This window comes from Phoenix dactylifera, chromosome 5, assembly GCF_051530095.1.
Source record: "Phoenix dactylifera cultivar Ajwa chromosome 5, Ajwa_hap1_PhDact_Kaust_v1.1, whole genome shotgun sequence".
NCBI classification, from domain to species: domain Eukaryota; kingdom Viridiplantae; phylum Streptophyta; class Magnoliopsida; order Arecales; family Arecaceae; genus Phoenix; species Phoenix dactylifera.
This window is the reverse complement of record NC_143194.1, coordinates 11,148,582-11,164,368: the sequence shown is the minus strand read 5'-3', so window position 1 is coordinate 11,164,368 and position 15,787 is coordinate 11,148,582. Positions and strand designations below refer to the sequence as shown.

The window sequence follows — 15,787 nt, the reverse complement described above, 5'->3', positions numbered from 1 at the left end:
TTGAGCATAGAAGGGGCGTTCTTCGGGTTCACTATCGGCTTCTTCATGATTGTTATGGCCATTACTAACCCGCTCATCATCAAGCCACCTCTCAAACACTAAGCCTTCGGCTTCAATCCTTCCTCCCATTCGCCCATGGTGCCTAATGTCATGATCTACATGATGTGTACCCTGAACACTAATGGCATCGCTCTCATACCTTGCCCGGCCCTGCCGTGCGGCATGCGACCTAGGCACTTCTTCTTGCACCCTCTTATGTTCCCTCTCTAGCATCCTCCTTTCCAACCTCTCCATGTTGGCATTGTTTTCTCTCCTTATTTCAGCCATATTTGCAGCCATAGTATTGGACAAGGTTTCCAAGGCGCGGTTAAGGTTGGCTGAACTAACTTCCAGGGCTTCTAACCTCCTATCTTGGTTGCTATAACGGGGGGACTCCATCTCCTTTTAACCCTCTGTTTTAGGACTCTAAATCCTTGAGACAACAGCCCCTCAAACTCCCAAAAACCAAACCACTCAAGCCCCAAAGACTTGCTGCAGAAAATTTCTGGGCTGCAGAAAATTTCTGCGGCAGTCCACAAACTTCAGCAGCCAAGATCTCCCTCAAAACAGAACCAAATCAACACGTGGGGATGCCTATTACAGTGAATAATAAGCTCTGAAACTCTCCACCAAAACTCAAAATCAAAGCTTCAGAACCCTGTTCTTAACACCCAAAGCAAGCACCTAGTTGCAGAATTTTTCTGCAACAAAGGAACTTCACAAACCAGCCCCCAATCCTCCTGCGGTTGTCACCCAATGGATGAACCAACCCACCTCACGTGTACACCACTCAATCAGCCTCCGACAGGGGTTTTACAATAATAAAAACAGAAATTAAACATCCCCCAATCGTATACAAATTCGAGCCAAATATAGGATGCAGAATTTTTATGAACTTCCCCAAAATCTATGATCTGAATTTTAACTTTAGATCAAACAGAATATGCAACGAAAATTCAGATCTGGAAGATTGGGATTCAAGCGTTACCTCCTTGAGAGGATCTCTCAATGAAAGCACCAAATTGATGGGGGCTCACGGTCCAAAGCCCCTCACCAAGCCTCTTTTCCTTGCGCTCCTCGCGTGCGCCTCCAAAATCCTTTGATGGTGGACCGATTGTAGGTAACGCCGGTGGATTAACTCAATGAAAGAGATCAACAATGAAGAAAACTTGATTTGTATTCCACTAACTTGAAGAACGAAGAACAATAGAAAAGAAAGCAAAAGAAATCTAGAAAGAGATTGAAGAGATCTCTTCCTAGCCCAATCTAGTGGAGATTGATGTATCTACCACTAGCCCAAGTCCTAGAACATAAGATCTAAGACCGAACTCGGCACAAACGCCGCCCAAGCCTTACGGCCGACATGACCATGACTCTCAAAAGAACTCTTCATGCCTCCAATGGCCCCTTTACATCTCTTTTTATACCCTAAGCCCTAGACAAAACATGGTACTATGGAACCAAGGCTTCTCCTCCGTTGATTGGCATGAGATGGATGGCTAAAGATCACCCAAGAAGGGCCCTCCCACGGCTGGACTTTGGCTTGCACTTTGGCCCTTGGATGAAAAGGAATGGAGGGTGGGATCTGCCAGGTTCCGCGGACCGGACGCACGGGACGCGAGTCCCGGTTGACCGGGTCGCGCGTCCCGGCTGGGCGTGTCCCAGTCCGGGCGGGACTGGGACTGGGCGCGCGCCAGGCGGGCGGGCGCGCACGGGCGCGCGCGTGGGCGCTGGCGCACGGGCGGGCGCGGTCGGCTGGCGCTGGCGCACGGGCGGGCGCAGGCGGGCGGGCGCGGGCGGGCGCGGGCGCGCGGGCGCGCGGGCGCGCGGGCGGGCGCGGGCGCGCGGGCGGGCGCGCGGGCGGGCGCGCTGGCGGGCGCGCGGGCGGGCGCGCGGGCGGGCGTGGGCGCGCTGGCTGGCGCGCGGGCGGGCGCGGGCGGTCGGCCTGCTGGGCGCACGGGCGGGCAGGCGCGCGGGCGGGGCTGGGCGCGGGCCTGGGCGCGCGGGCGGGGCTGGGCGCGGGCCTGGGCGCGCAGGGGCCTGGGCACGGGCACTGTAGCACTGTAGCATGCGAGGTTCTTGGCCAAGAACCTCGCTGCACTGTAGCAATGGCAGGATTGGGCTGTGGCTTGGCTTCGGCGGGGCGGTGCGCGCGGCGGGTTCGGCCAAGGTTGGGCATGCTTGGCCATGGCTTGGGCATGCATGGGCACATGTTTGGCTTGGCCGAGGTTGGGCGTGCTCGGCCGTATGAAGGTGCTTGGCCAAGGCTTTCCAAGCAAAGTAGTTGGCCTTGGCTTGACCCCCCGTTGGCCTCCTTGTGGTCCGATGGCCCTCTTTGGTTGGCATGGCTACTTTGGCCCTCAGTTGGTGTGCGACTGTTGCTCCTCTTGCGGCGTGGCTTGCGGGGGTCCTCAACAGGAGAACGCGCGCCCGCGCGCGATTCCCTGCGGGGCACCGTGCCCACGCGGGCTGGCAGCCCGCGTGGGGGCATTAAATGCCACAGAGTGGCATTAAATGCCACTCTGTGGCATTTGACGCGTCCGCGGACGCGCGCGGACGCATTTTTTTTTTAAATGGGAAACGCGCGCGAGCGGAGCGCGCGCCCGCACGCGTTTCCCCGCGTAGGAAACGCGCCCGCGCGCGATTCCCAGCAGGGAATCGCGCCCGAGCGCGGTTCCCCGCGCGGGGCACCGTGCCCACGCGGGCTGGCAGCCCGCGTGGGGGCATTAAATGCCACAGAGTGGCATTAAATGCCACTCTGTGGCATTTGAAGCGTCCGCGCGCGTCCCAGATGCGCGCGGACACGTTTTGTTGTTTTTTTTTTTAATTTCCGCGCGCCCAGACCATGGTCTCATGGTCTCATGGTCTCATGGTGAGAGCCCTTGGTCATATGCCTTACGGCAAGGCACGACAGTGAGAGTGATTCAGGAGCCCTACAGACCAGGCTGCAGCACCAAACCTCTACAAAGAAACTACAACAACCAATGGAATGGTGCACTAGATTGGGCTAGGAAGGGATCTCTTCAATCTCTTTCTAGATTTCTTTTGCTTTCTTTATTATTGTTCTTCGTTGTTCTTCGTTGTTCTTCAAGTTAGTGGAATACAAATCAAGTTTGCTTTCATTATTGATCTCCTTCATTGAGTTAATCCACCGGCGTTACCTACAATCGGTCCACCATCCACACACCTTGGAGGCGCACGCAAGGAGCGCAAGGAAAAGAGGCTTGGTGAGGGGCTTTGGACCGTGAGCCCCCATCAATTTGGTGCTTTCATTGAGAGATATATTCTTCAAGGAGGTAACGTTCTCATCTACAGAAAATTCCAGATCTGATTTTTGGTGTTTGGGGAATAGATTTTTGGAGCATATTAGGATCTGGAGTTGTTTTAAAAATTCTGCAACCCCATATCCTTGATCTGAAATTCTGCAATACATATATCTTGATGTTTGAGGACCCTGCAGAAATTTTCAGATCTGAATTGGAGTGTTGGAAGATTGGAATTGGGTGTTAAATATATTTGATCCATTGCTGTTTTAACTTTCTGAAACCCATATTGGTTGGTCCGAGGGAGATTAAAATTTCTGCAGCCCATATATCTTAGTCTGAAGTTCATAAAAATTCTGCATTTTATATTGGGCTTGAACTTATATTAGATTGGGAGATTTAATTTTCTATTTTTTCATCCTTGGGAAACCCCTGTCGGAGGTTGATTGAGTGGTGTACACGTCAGGTGGGTTGGTTCATCCATTGGGTGACAACCGCAGGAGGTTTGGGGACTGGTTTAAGAAGCCTCTGTGTTGCAGAAAAATTCTGCAACAAGGTGTTTGTTGGGTTTCTAAGAGAAGGGTTTTTCTGAAGCTTTAATTCTGATTTTTTGTGGAGAGTATCTGAGGTTATTAGTTACTGTCATAGGCCTCTTCGTGGGGTGATTTGAGTCTGCCTTGAAGGAGAAACTGGCTGCTGAAGTTTGTGGACTGCCGCAGAAATTTTCAGCAACCCAGAAATTTTTGTGCAGCAAGTTTTGGAGATTGTTGAGTTCTGATTTTTGGGAGTTTGAGGGACTGTTGTCTCAAGGTTTTAGAGTCCTAAAATAGAGGGTTAAAAGGAGATGGAGTCCCCCCATTATAACAACCAAGATAGGAGGTTGAAAGCCCTAGAAGATAGTTCAGCCAACCTTAACCGGTCATTGGAAAACTTGTCTAAAACAATGGCAATGAACATGGATGAAATAAGGAGGGAAAGAAGGGAGAAGATGAAGAGATTAGAAAAGAGAATAGGTAGATGGGAAAGAGAGAAGGAACAAAGGAAAACTTATAGAGAAGTGCCTAGGTCGCATGCTCCATGGCAAAACCGAGTATGGTAAGAGAGCGAGAGTGATGATGATGATGACCTTTGGCATAACACGAGGCTAAACATAGAAAAAAATAAGAGGGAGTCATGAGCCGAAGAAGAAGTGTTGTAGAAAGGAAAAAAGGAGGAAGACTAGAAGGCCAAGGAGTTGTGGTAAAAAGATGGTATGCAGATGGTGAGACGGAGTCCGAAGAGGAGGCTTTCCATGCTCGAAGGCTTAAAGGCCAGAGAGAACACATGGATAGAAGGAGGAGGGGGCTGATTGGTGATGTCTATGATATGAGTGCTACTGGGGATCGAAGGCTTCAAGAGAGGGGGCCAAAAGAACCTCGACTTAACTTTCCAAGGTCCAGCACCAATACCAAATTGACCGACGGCCCTGAACTTGATTTCAAACTTAAGTTCAAAGCCAATCGTGCAGCCCCAAAGCCACAACAACTAGCTGCAACAACTAAGGAAACAGCAGCAACCTTGGAAGAAGATAACCAACAACGGATGACTGCGGAGAAACCCAATTCTGCATCGGCAAGTCCTATAGCTGCAGAAATTCCAGCAACAACTGAAATTTCTGCAACCATTGCAGCAGCCCACCGAGCTAATGTCCCTCATCAAACCAAGGCTGTTGATCTTCAGATTGCAGAACTGCAGGAGGCCGAAGTCACCACCGGAAATCCTATTGGTGCAGCAGCAAGCAGCAGGAGGAAATCCAACAGCGAACCAGAAATTTCTGCAACCGCAGAAATTCCAGCAGCTGCCCAAAATTCTGCAACCCCAATCCAAATCATGGTGTCTGAATTTTCCGAGGAAGATGAACAGCAAGAGAGGCTCGGGAGTGATCCTGATTCTCTACCAAAGAAATCTGCAGCAGCAGAAATTTCAGTGCCCGCTGAAAATTCTGCCACCCCAAGGTTCAACCGGGCAAAATCAGATGCTAAGACACCAACTACAGCAGCAAAGGAGGCCCAACTTCAGCATTCCGAGGCCGCAACAATAGCCAAACACCTTGCGGCCCAGCATGATGTAGAGCTTGCCCCAGCAACTGCAGAAGTTTCAGCCACCCCTGAAATTTCTGTGACAGAAATTTCTGCAACTCCTACCGCAGCCAACCGCTCCAAGGTAACCTCCCAAACCATGGCTGCTGAACAAACACTTGCAGAAATTCCAGCAAGCAAGGAAGAGGCCGAAAGTACGGCAGCAACTCCAAAAGACGACAGCAGCAAATCAGCTCCTGTAGAGGGTATTCAAGAACTCCTATGCGGGAGCAACAACAAAGAACTTGATGCTGGAACCAACTGTAGCAAAGTGGGGGATACTAAAGCAAATTGCTGCAATAAACTGGGTGCTACAACTGAATTTGCAGCAACCAACCATGAAGGAACGGCCAAGCAAACCGAGCCAACTGCATCCACAAATTCAGATCTGCAGGTGGCCACAACAGAACCTATTGATGTGACACTAGGCAACTCCGAAGATGCAAATGGCCGCAACAACAAATCAGAGCCTCAAAAGACCGGCCAAGCTTTCTTGCCGGATGATTACAACAAAGAGAAGAATGCTGCAATAGAACTTGCAGCAGCAAGCTATGAAGCCAATCAACACGGGAGGACTATAGAAGATCATGTTGATACAACCCTTACCGACAACAAGTTGCAGATTTACTACCATGACCATAGAGGGCGGATCTTCTACAGTCGGTATGTTCATATGCATATGAGTCCTAACTTCAGCAGGAACATGACCGGGCACTTCCACAACATCAACGAATGTGGACATCCGAGATGGCTTCAAAGCATAGCAAAGCACTTCTCCTATTGGGGAAGATTGAAGATGTGGCAGATGATATTCCATTGGAGCAACGCACCAAAGGCATCAACTACACGAGAAGACCATGACCGGGAAGGGCTGACCTTCTACATGCGGTATGTCCATATACCCATAATTCCTAACTTCTACAGGGACATATCTGCGTTCTTCCACAACAGCCAAGTGCACGGACATCCGAGGTGCCTTCACACTCGAACAAAGCACTCTTCCTATGAGGAAGGGTTGAAGACTTGGAAACGATTAATCGATTGGGGCAACAATGACATGAGGCTTGGGGAGGCCAAGATGTTGGAGACACTATACGGCCGAAAGCCTAAAGAAGAAGCTACACAAGAAGCCCATGAAGAAGGAGTTCGGCGACATTCAGAGCATATCCTTGGGGGCAAGGATATTTTTCAAGGGAAGGGGTTTGTTGAGGACCCATGCAAGCAACACCAAAAACATCGTCATGCCAAGAGAGGACCATGTGCCAATCGAAGACCAAAGTGGCCGCGCCAACCAAAGAAGACATCAGGCCATGAAGGGGCCAATGGAGGGTCAAGCCAAGGCCAACCACTTTGCCGAGAAAAGCCTTGGCCGAGCCCCTTCATTCGGCCAAGCACGCCCATGGTCGGCCGAGACCATGCCCGAGCCGCACGCACCGCGCCCATGCACGCCAAGCCTCGGCTGAATGCGCCCAACCTCGGCCAAGCCAACTACACGCCCATGCGTGCCCAAGCCTCGGCCGAGCATGCCCAACCATGGCCAAGCCCACCGCATGCGCAGTCCCGCCAAAGCCATGCCGCAGCCAGGACTAGCCGTGGTCAGCCAGCATGCTACAGTGCGGCGAGGTTCGGCTGCAAGAACCTCGCCAGCTACAGTGACCACGCCTGCTACAGTGCGGCGAGGTTCTTGGGCAAGAACCTCGCCAGCTACAGTGACCGCGCAGAGCCAGCACGCAAGCCAGACTGCTACAGTGCGGCGAGGTTCGGCTAGCCGAACCTCGCCTGCTACAGTGCCCGCGCGCACAGTGCCAGCACGCCCAGGCCCGCGCGCGCCCAGCCCTACGCGCAGCAGCGCCCGCGCGCCCAGGCCCGCCCGCGCGCCCGCTCCCGCCCGCGCGCCCGCCCGACCTGCCGAGCGCCCAGCCCCAGTCCCAGTCAGACTGGGACTCTGCCAGCCGGGACGCGCGACCCGGCCAACCGGGACACGCGCCCCGTGCGCCCAGCCTGCGCGCCCCGTCCCAGTCCCTCCCGGACTGGGACTCTGCCAGCCCCAACCGGGACACGCGTCCCGGCCATCCGGGACACGCGTCCCGTGCGTCCGGTCAGCGAGTCCCGTGCGATCTCGGCCCTCCATTGTCCACCCTTCAACGGCCAAGGATCAAACCCAACCAGCTGCGGGAGGACCTCTTCTTGGGTGATTTTGAGCCATAGATCTCATGTCAATCAATGGTGGAAAGGCCTTGGATCCATGAGATGACAATATGCCAAGATTTATCAAAAGAAGGTTACTTAGTTTTGTCTAAGGCTTAGCCTATAAATAAGATTGTGAGGGGCCATTGTAGGGCATCCAATGATCAATGAGTTGAGTCTTGTTTCTCTTGTGAGAGAGTCGGCCGTAAGGCTTGGGCTATTGGGGGGGTTAGGCCTTCAATAGATTTCGGTCCTTAGATCTTTTGTTCTAGGACTTGGGCTAGTGGTTGATAAATCAATCTCCACTAGATTGGGCTAGGAAGGGATCTCTTCAATCTCTTTCTAGATTTCTTTTTGCTCTCTTTATTATTGTTCTTCGTTGTTCAAGTTAGTGGAATATAAATCAAGTTTGCTTTCATTGATTGATCTCTTTTATTGAGTTATTCCACCGGCGTTACCTACAATCTGTCCATCATCAACGTACTTTGGAGGCGCACGCGAGGAGCGCAAGGAAAAAGGGCTTGGTGAGGGGTTCTGGACCGTGAGTCCCCATTAATTTGGTGCTTTCATTGAGGTCTCATGGTCCTCTCTTCAAGCCGGTACCGAACCGGAACCGTACCGGTGCCGGTGCTCACCGGTACGCCGGTACAATCGGTTCTGCGAACCTTGGATGATACATAGTTATTTGGTGATCTGTAAACTCGCATGACATTTAAAAGTTTTTGATCATATTTAGACATGAAGGAAAAAGAATATGTTTAGATAGAAATGATGAAATGTCCCAAATGGAAGTGCTACAAAACTAGGCTTCTTTGTTACTAAATATAGCTGAAATTTTGATGATCAAGAAGATATAGGCCTCCTTCATGACCTCCATGGAGGTCCTAAAAGTCACTGTAAGTGAGACAAAATGTTAAGTCATAATTTAAGGTACAGGCCTCTTTCATTACCCCATGCATTTTTCACTAGGTTGTACTACTATGCATTCTTTGTCATCTTCCGGGCATCTCATTAATATTCCTTTCCTACCTTCCTCTAACTTGTCTAGCTCCCAACATACTCTGGTGAGACTCTCTGTGTGATCAGCCATATCCATTACTAGGCATTGGATCTTCCGTCCATGGGAAGCACATTGCACCATGCTTGGTTCCAATATATGACATTGAATAGGGACTAAGCAATGGTGGCTAATAGGCATAGTGGTTTTATGCACTTGAGACACTTTGCAAAGATGAAGATGTGGCTCTTGTTTCAACTTCATCATCTCCAGAGCATTCTTGGAGACAATATTCATGCAACCACCACTATCAGCGACTACCTTGCAACTTTGATCACCATATTTGATGTAGGTATAAAAAATTGAGGTACATCTCCAATCATTCTCACCCTCACATGTGGCAAGTATACACCTCATGATATTTACTCTAGTCTTGTCATCCTCAAACTCCTGCAAATCCCCATCACCAGCAACCTCATCAAGAACATAAGCAACCTCAATTAACTCACACTCAACAAATGTTGTTAAGATCGAGATCAAATTATAAATCATAGAGGGGATAGTGTTGGATTGGATAGATTGTAAGATTTTCCTCATTTTTTTCTCAAAATATGAAGAAATATAAAATATAGAAATATCAGAAAAAAATATAGAATATGAGAATTGTCATCTAAATAACTATGGTGCACATTAAATTTTAAATTCTAAAGTCCTGCAGGCTGTAGCTCAATTGGTTATAGTGGTGGCCAGAAGCCAGTTGGGAGTACAAGTCTAGAACACCTCTAACAAGTTTAAGTGTAGAACTTATGTCATATAGACATAATGACTCAATGTTGTCATTCTGTTGTATAATCATAACTTATAAAAGACTTGAGCCATTAAAACAATATGTATCTCCAAAAGACAAAAGTCAAAATTATCATATAACTTAAACATAGAGTCACATAATCAAATATACAAATAAGTTTAATGTCATAGTCATAACTCACAAAATGTAATCACCAAGTTAGTGTATAGGCACAACTCCGTTTAGGCATAAATACAAAACTATGATATAACAAAATACAACCATCACATATGTGTATATTTTTGTGTAAACTCCTATTAGAAATAAATACAAACATGTGTATATCCTGAAAAGCATTAGAAGTCACCAACCTAAATGGATCAAAAAAATATAACCAAAAGAACTGCAATGTCTAAATACTCAAGTTATCATAGTCATAATCATCATCACTCAAGGTCGGCAGAACCAATAACGGGCATTGTACCGGTTTTCGGACAGCACAAGTCAGTACAGGCAGTGTCAGCCCTGTACCGATGGAGGATATGGCACGCAGACCGTGGGAGAGAGGAAAAGAGAGAGAGAAGGGGAAGAGAGGGAGGGAGCCCGGCGGAGGGCCAGCGAACGCCCGCAGAGCCCGGCCTCGGCCACAAGAAGTGAGGTTGCGGCTACTCCCCTATTTCGAACAAAACAGAGGTCCGGCCGCGGCCTTATTCGAAACAGGCGTTCGGCCGCGGCCTTAAAAAATTTCACAATTTATAAGTGAAGTCGGCAAATTATGGACTATTGTTAGGCTTACAAGAAAATAGTAGAAATATTGTAAACCATTGCATGGAACCTCGAATCTTATATTTCTAGAAGTTCTTGAAATACTTCCTTGAAAGTTGAAACCATGCATGCAAGGTCGGAAGAACTAGTATCGGGCATCGTACTGGTTTTACAGCGGTACAAGTCAGTACGGGCCATGTCGGGCCTGTACCGACGATTCCGCGGTATCGTGGGAGAGAAAAAAAAAAAGAGAGAGAAGGGGGAGATAGGGAGAGACGCCGGCGGAGGGTGGCAAACGCCGACGGAGGGTCGTGGGGAGTGGCGAAGGATGTGGCAGGCGAGGCCGTGGTCGGTTCTCCTATTTCAAATGAAATAGGGGTCCGGCCCAAAATTAAAAAATTTCAGATTTTTTTAAGTGAAGTCGGCAAGTTTTTAAGTTCGAAATTTTTAAGTGAAATCGGGAAGCGATTAACCGACTTCACTTAAAAATTTTGAAATTTTTTAAGCCGCGGTCGGACCTCTATTTCGTTCGAAACAAGAGAACCACCGATACGGCTCGGAACGGCCAGAACTGCCCGGTTCAAGACGGTTCTGCCAACCCTGCATGCATGTTTGTCAAATACTCGAAACTCATTTGATACTTATATATGATTTGAGGGTTCACAAAAAATTTGAGCAATCATTTAATTTGGAAAACAAGAGGAAATTGTATTGGTAAAATAATTGGATCTTGTGCGTTTGCTTGGACTCTCGACCTGGTAATGTTTTGGATCCCACCAGTGGCGGTTATACGTTGCTATTTTTATCATTCCAGAACTTAATTACTTTGGACCTACTCTGTGCGTGTTAAATACAATCTTCAAACCAAGTCTACAATGTTTAAATGAAATATTTTGGACCTATTCCACAAGGGTTAAATGTAGTACTATGGATCTATACCACATGAGTTAAATAGTAGTATTTCGGGCCCTATCACAAGGATAATATTGTCGTAGTTTTGTAGTTGAGAAACTGCTATGAGAAATTGATCATAAATTGTTTATTCAAAATTTGCATATATAACTTTGGTCTCAGAAGAGGGCGTATAAAATATTCTTTGGAATATTATATGTGGAGCACTGATTTGGAAAAATGATTTGCATATAACACCTTGCAGTTATATGTAAAATTCTGATTATGGAAATCCTACCTTTGTTAAATAAATTATCATATATCGTGCATCCATAAATTGTGCAAGATACTTTTCCTATACTTGCTTGATCCTCTTTTCCTATACTTGCTTGATCCCCTTAGTTGGGACTGTTGGTTGTTTACTTGGCTTTCAACTTATGCCTAATCTTTCTCCCTTTTGCGAGTCCAAGGCTTAGGAGGTGAAGCACGGTGACCGGGGTGAGAGTTTAGAGCAAGGTCCTAGACCTAGTTGAACCTAGCCTTACTACTACAGTTTTTAACTTTTTATTTTTAAAAACCCCTTGATATTGTGGTCTTGTAGAACTTGTATAAACTTGGTGCATTTGAGGATTTGTTATGTCGGTTAAGTATGTGGATTTGTTTTGATGGTTTCTTGAAGTTGTTTTATGGGATTGGTCTGTGGCCAATTCAAATTATTGAAGTTAGAAAATTTGAAACATGCTTTCGTTGGTTAGTTGTTAGAAGTGGGATATTTCATTGTTAGCAGGTGGCCACCTTGCATGCTCGTGGGGCCAAGCTCTATGCATGCGTGGTGGATTGCCACTTCTCCCGACCTGTCATTAGGTCAAGGAGTGACAACTATTGACAATTAATCCTTCTCTACCAAGAAGTATGTGTGATGATAAACATTTTTCATTAAAAGATACTACAAAACGAAAAGCATCATACATGCACATCTAAAATAGAAATCCTCAAATGTTAAAGATTGAGGATCATAATGTACTATAGTGCCAAAATGTACAAATAAAGCAAGCATAATGAAAAAAATCCATTATGCATTAAAAAGAGAATCAATATTCTGAGAGAATCCTATTAGGAAAAAAATATATATCATTAGAGAAATGCAAAATGCAGTTGGTTACCTTAATTTGTAAAATAGGAAACCTCCAACTACGACAAATGAGAAACATGCCACCAATAACGCAACAAAAATCCTACAATCATGGAAAAATATCATCAGAATTGCATAAAGATGGCTATAATCATAGAAAGAAAGCATTATCCCCAACCTTTATGAACCTGGTAGATTAATTTTACCAGTCATAAAGTCGAGAACTACAAATTACATATATGGGAAAAGAAAACATTTAGAAATTGACTCAAATAAATGATAAATTTCTGGAAATGTATAGTTCAATAAAAGAATGACCCTGCTAAGACCATGAGAGTATCTTAAAAAATACAGGAAACTTCTTTTTACTATAGTGAACCATTTTTATTTAATACAGTTAGCGTGAAATAACAAATTAGTGACAGTTTCAGCTATGAAATCCAGACCTTATTAAACCTCATCATTCAAATCAAATTATGTAAACATCAATGTCAAAGTTCAAAATGTGGTCTAGTATTTAAAGAGTGTTCGTATCATTTAATTTTTAGCAATGAGAAAACAAAAATGTGTATCATCCAATATCTGAAAGAGATGGTTAGTGATGCTTTTGAGTCCAAGGAGGAAAAGAGAATTCATCTTATCAGTATTCTGTTTTTAAGATTTAATATTTTAGTCAGTCTGTTATGAATGAAGATATTATTATTCATTTTTATCTTCATTCCTCTCCATTCCCTAGAAAATATCATGAGGCTATCTTTCTTTGGCAGGAAGAGGGTCAGGAATGAGAATCACTTTCCCTTTTCATGATTCTTACATCTGGCAGGCATCAAGAAAATGTGTGGAGAACTTCAAGCAATAACAAATTCTTGACGTAAGTGTTATTACGACATCTAATATATGGGTTAGGCATGGTTCTATGTAGCCCAGTGACAACTCTCTACGAATTAAAAAAAAAAAAATCTAGCCCCATGACACTCTCATGTCTCATGCCCAACTCCTCTCTTCTTCTTGTCGGGTTACCCCCGCACGCGTTGCGACGATCGCAGCGGAAATACACGCGCGGAGTCGTTCATCGCATGAACGTCCTAGAAAACATAGATTTCAAAAAAATTCTGAGTTCTCTAACTCAGAAAATTATAAAATCTAAGGAAAAATTAAAATTAATTACTTGATTAATTTCAGATTTACTATTAAAATTGTAAAGATCAAATCTTTACTTTTGAGCAGGTAGAACTTCACCGATGTCTGATGATCGTGGAAATCGGATTCGTTTGAAGCCACATAAATGTCCGGCCTCTACGGGTATCCACACGAAGATCTGGATTGATCAAGGTTGCGATCTCACCGGGGTGCTAGCTCCCTTGCAGAGATCCCTTTTGATGGTTGGAACTCCTCTAAGCAATCAACTCTTGATTGCTTCCAAGAGGAGGAAGAAGGAGAAGGAGAAATACTTTCTCCTTTTCTTTACTATGGAAGAAGAAGGAGGGAAGACAGGAACAACTCTCTCTTTGCTTTCTTCCATGCGGCTGGTGAAGAGGAGGAAGAAGACTCCTTGCTTGGTGCCCTTCTTTTCCCTTGCGGATGGAAGAAGGAAGAGAGGGGAGGGATGAAGGCCGCCAAGCCTTTGCTGCCATTTCTCTTTCTCCTTGCGTTGGAACCCAAGAAGAGAAGAGAAGAAGGCCGCCACCCTTGAACCAAAAACCCATGAAACAAGTCTAGGGCCGGCCCCCCTTTTTTATAGCCTTGCCCTAGGCGTTGCTCTTCCTAAAAACTAGGAAGGGCCACGCCATCAGCCCTTAGGAATCAAACTAAGAGGGGCACACGCCCCTCCTTTTCTTTTCCCTTGCGCACGCCCAAGAGGAGAATAAAGGAGGACGTGGGCTGATTTTATTTGGGTTTCTAGTCCTCTTCCAAAGAGGATTAGGTGGCCTCCAAAGCTTGTCCATGATAGTCCTAATCTAATTTGGACCCAATTGGATCATGACTCAATTGAACTCTTCAATCCTAATCCAATTAGGAGTCATCTTCATCTATTAGACCAAAATTAATTAGGACTCTAGGAGTCCAAATCCAATTAGAACTCATATAATTTTAGTCCTAATCCAATTAGAACTCATATAATTTTAGCCCTAATCCAATTAAGACTTTAGGAATCCTACTCCAAGTAGGACTCTAAAAATTTGAAGTCCTAATCCAATTAGAACTCTAGGAGTCCTACTTGGAGTAGGACTCATGAACCTTAACATATAAGATCGAGCCCAATTAATTAAGTTCAATTAATTCAATCAAATTGCAATCCAATTGCAATTAATTCTTTCTTCAACTCACTCACTCTTAGTGGGTTAAACCAATTATCAATCAAATTGACAATTACAAATTATTGTAATTCCAAATCACAATCCAACCATTAGATCAATCAGATCTTCTATTGTGTGTGACCCTATAAGTTCTATTCTGTCCGGTAGTGAGATATATTGTGATCTCTATCACAATATTATTGAAACTCCTTTCAATGGGTTGCAACAATTCCAACTCTTCTCATTCGAGTTCACTGATCATCAAGTGAATGCCTTTGAGTCTCACAATCCACCAGTAACACCTAGCAGCATGCAGTGGCAACCCATCAGAATGGAATAAATGAACCTCTAGGTGCAGTTAGCGTATGATACAGTCCCTCTATCGTGGATCCCAACAGGATGAAGGTCATGGATAACTCGTCAAATCCCATCAGTCATATGTAAAATTTATTCGACCCTAGTTCAAAATTGGAAAACTCTTTTTCCAAAAACTACCTTGGCCAAGGATTTAGGAACTTAGTCTCATAAATCACATAGGATCTCTCCTAATCTATCAAGGTCGATAGATTCCATCTAGATGCACCCCTACTCCTACAATGAACCTACTGCAGCCAATCTGCACCACAAGGACTCAAATGGATAGAACCCATGTTTGTGTGCTCAGCAAACTACAGCAACCTCACTGTGAATAGCCGAGGCATCGCAGGTCAAAGGACCAGTCATAAACTGCAGCATCAAGTAAGTCACTGACGAGTGAATAGACATCCAAGTGACTACTTGCTATGGTCACGCTCAGTATCCTTGTTCTCCAACAAGCACTTGCACAATTACTCCAGTGTCCCCACACTATTGACTCAAGATTTGTCCATCAAAGAAAGTAATATGTGCACTAATCTCAGCAGATCGATCACCATCCTCGTGATGATCCATTAATCAGAAGCAATTCAAGAATTAATCACCAATAACACATGCCTCAAATTTTCAACTCTTGAGAATATGCGTTATTTTATTAATTCCTTGGACGATTCATGAACACATAAGAACATGAATGAAAAGAATGCCCAACTTAATAAATTCATAATTAGATCAAGTACAAATTTATGTCTCAGAACAAAATCATGCGTCAGCCACATTGGCTTCTAGGGCATACTTCTAACAATCTTCCACTTGTACTAAAGCCAATCAGCCATAAATCTAAACCCCATCTTCTCAAGATGTGCTCCAGTATTTTGCTGACTTAGCTGCTTAGTGAATGGGTCTACCACATTTTCTGTGGAGTCTACTCTTTGTTCCTCTACGTCATTCTTTTCGA

General features: G+C 45.6%; 1 protein-coding gene across 1 annotated transcript in view; it reads right to left on the bottom strand.

The window, feature by feature from the left end:
• LOC103720510 (ion channel POLLUX-like protein, putative (DUF1012)) overlaps window positions 1-15,787 on the bottom strand; it is a 93,555-nt gene that overhangs the window by 51,915 nt on the left and 25,853 nt on the right. The window contains exon 5 of the mRNA XM_008810241.4: window positions 12,210-12,281. Within this exon, the coding sequence (XP_008808463.3) occupies window positions 12,210-12,281 (72 nt within the window). The remainder of the gene's footprint in view (window positions 1-12,209; window positions 12,282-15,787) is intronic.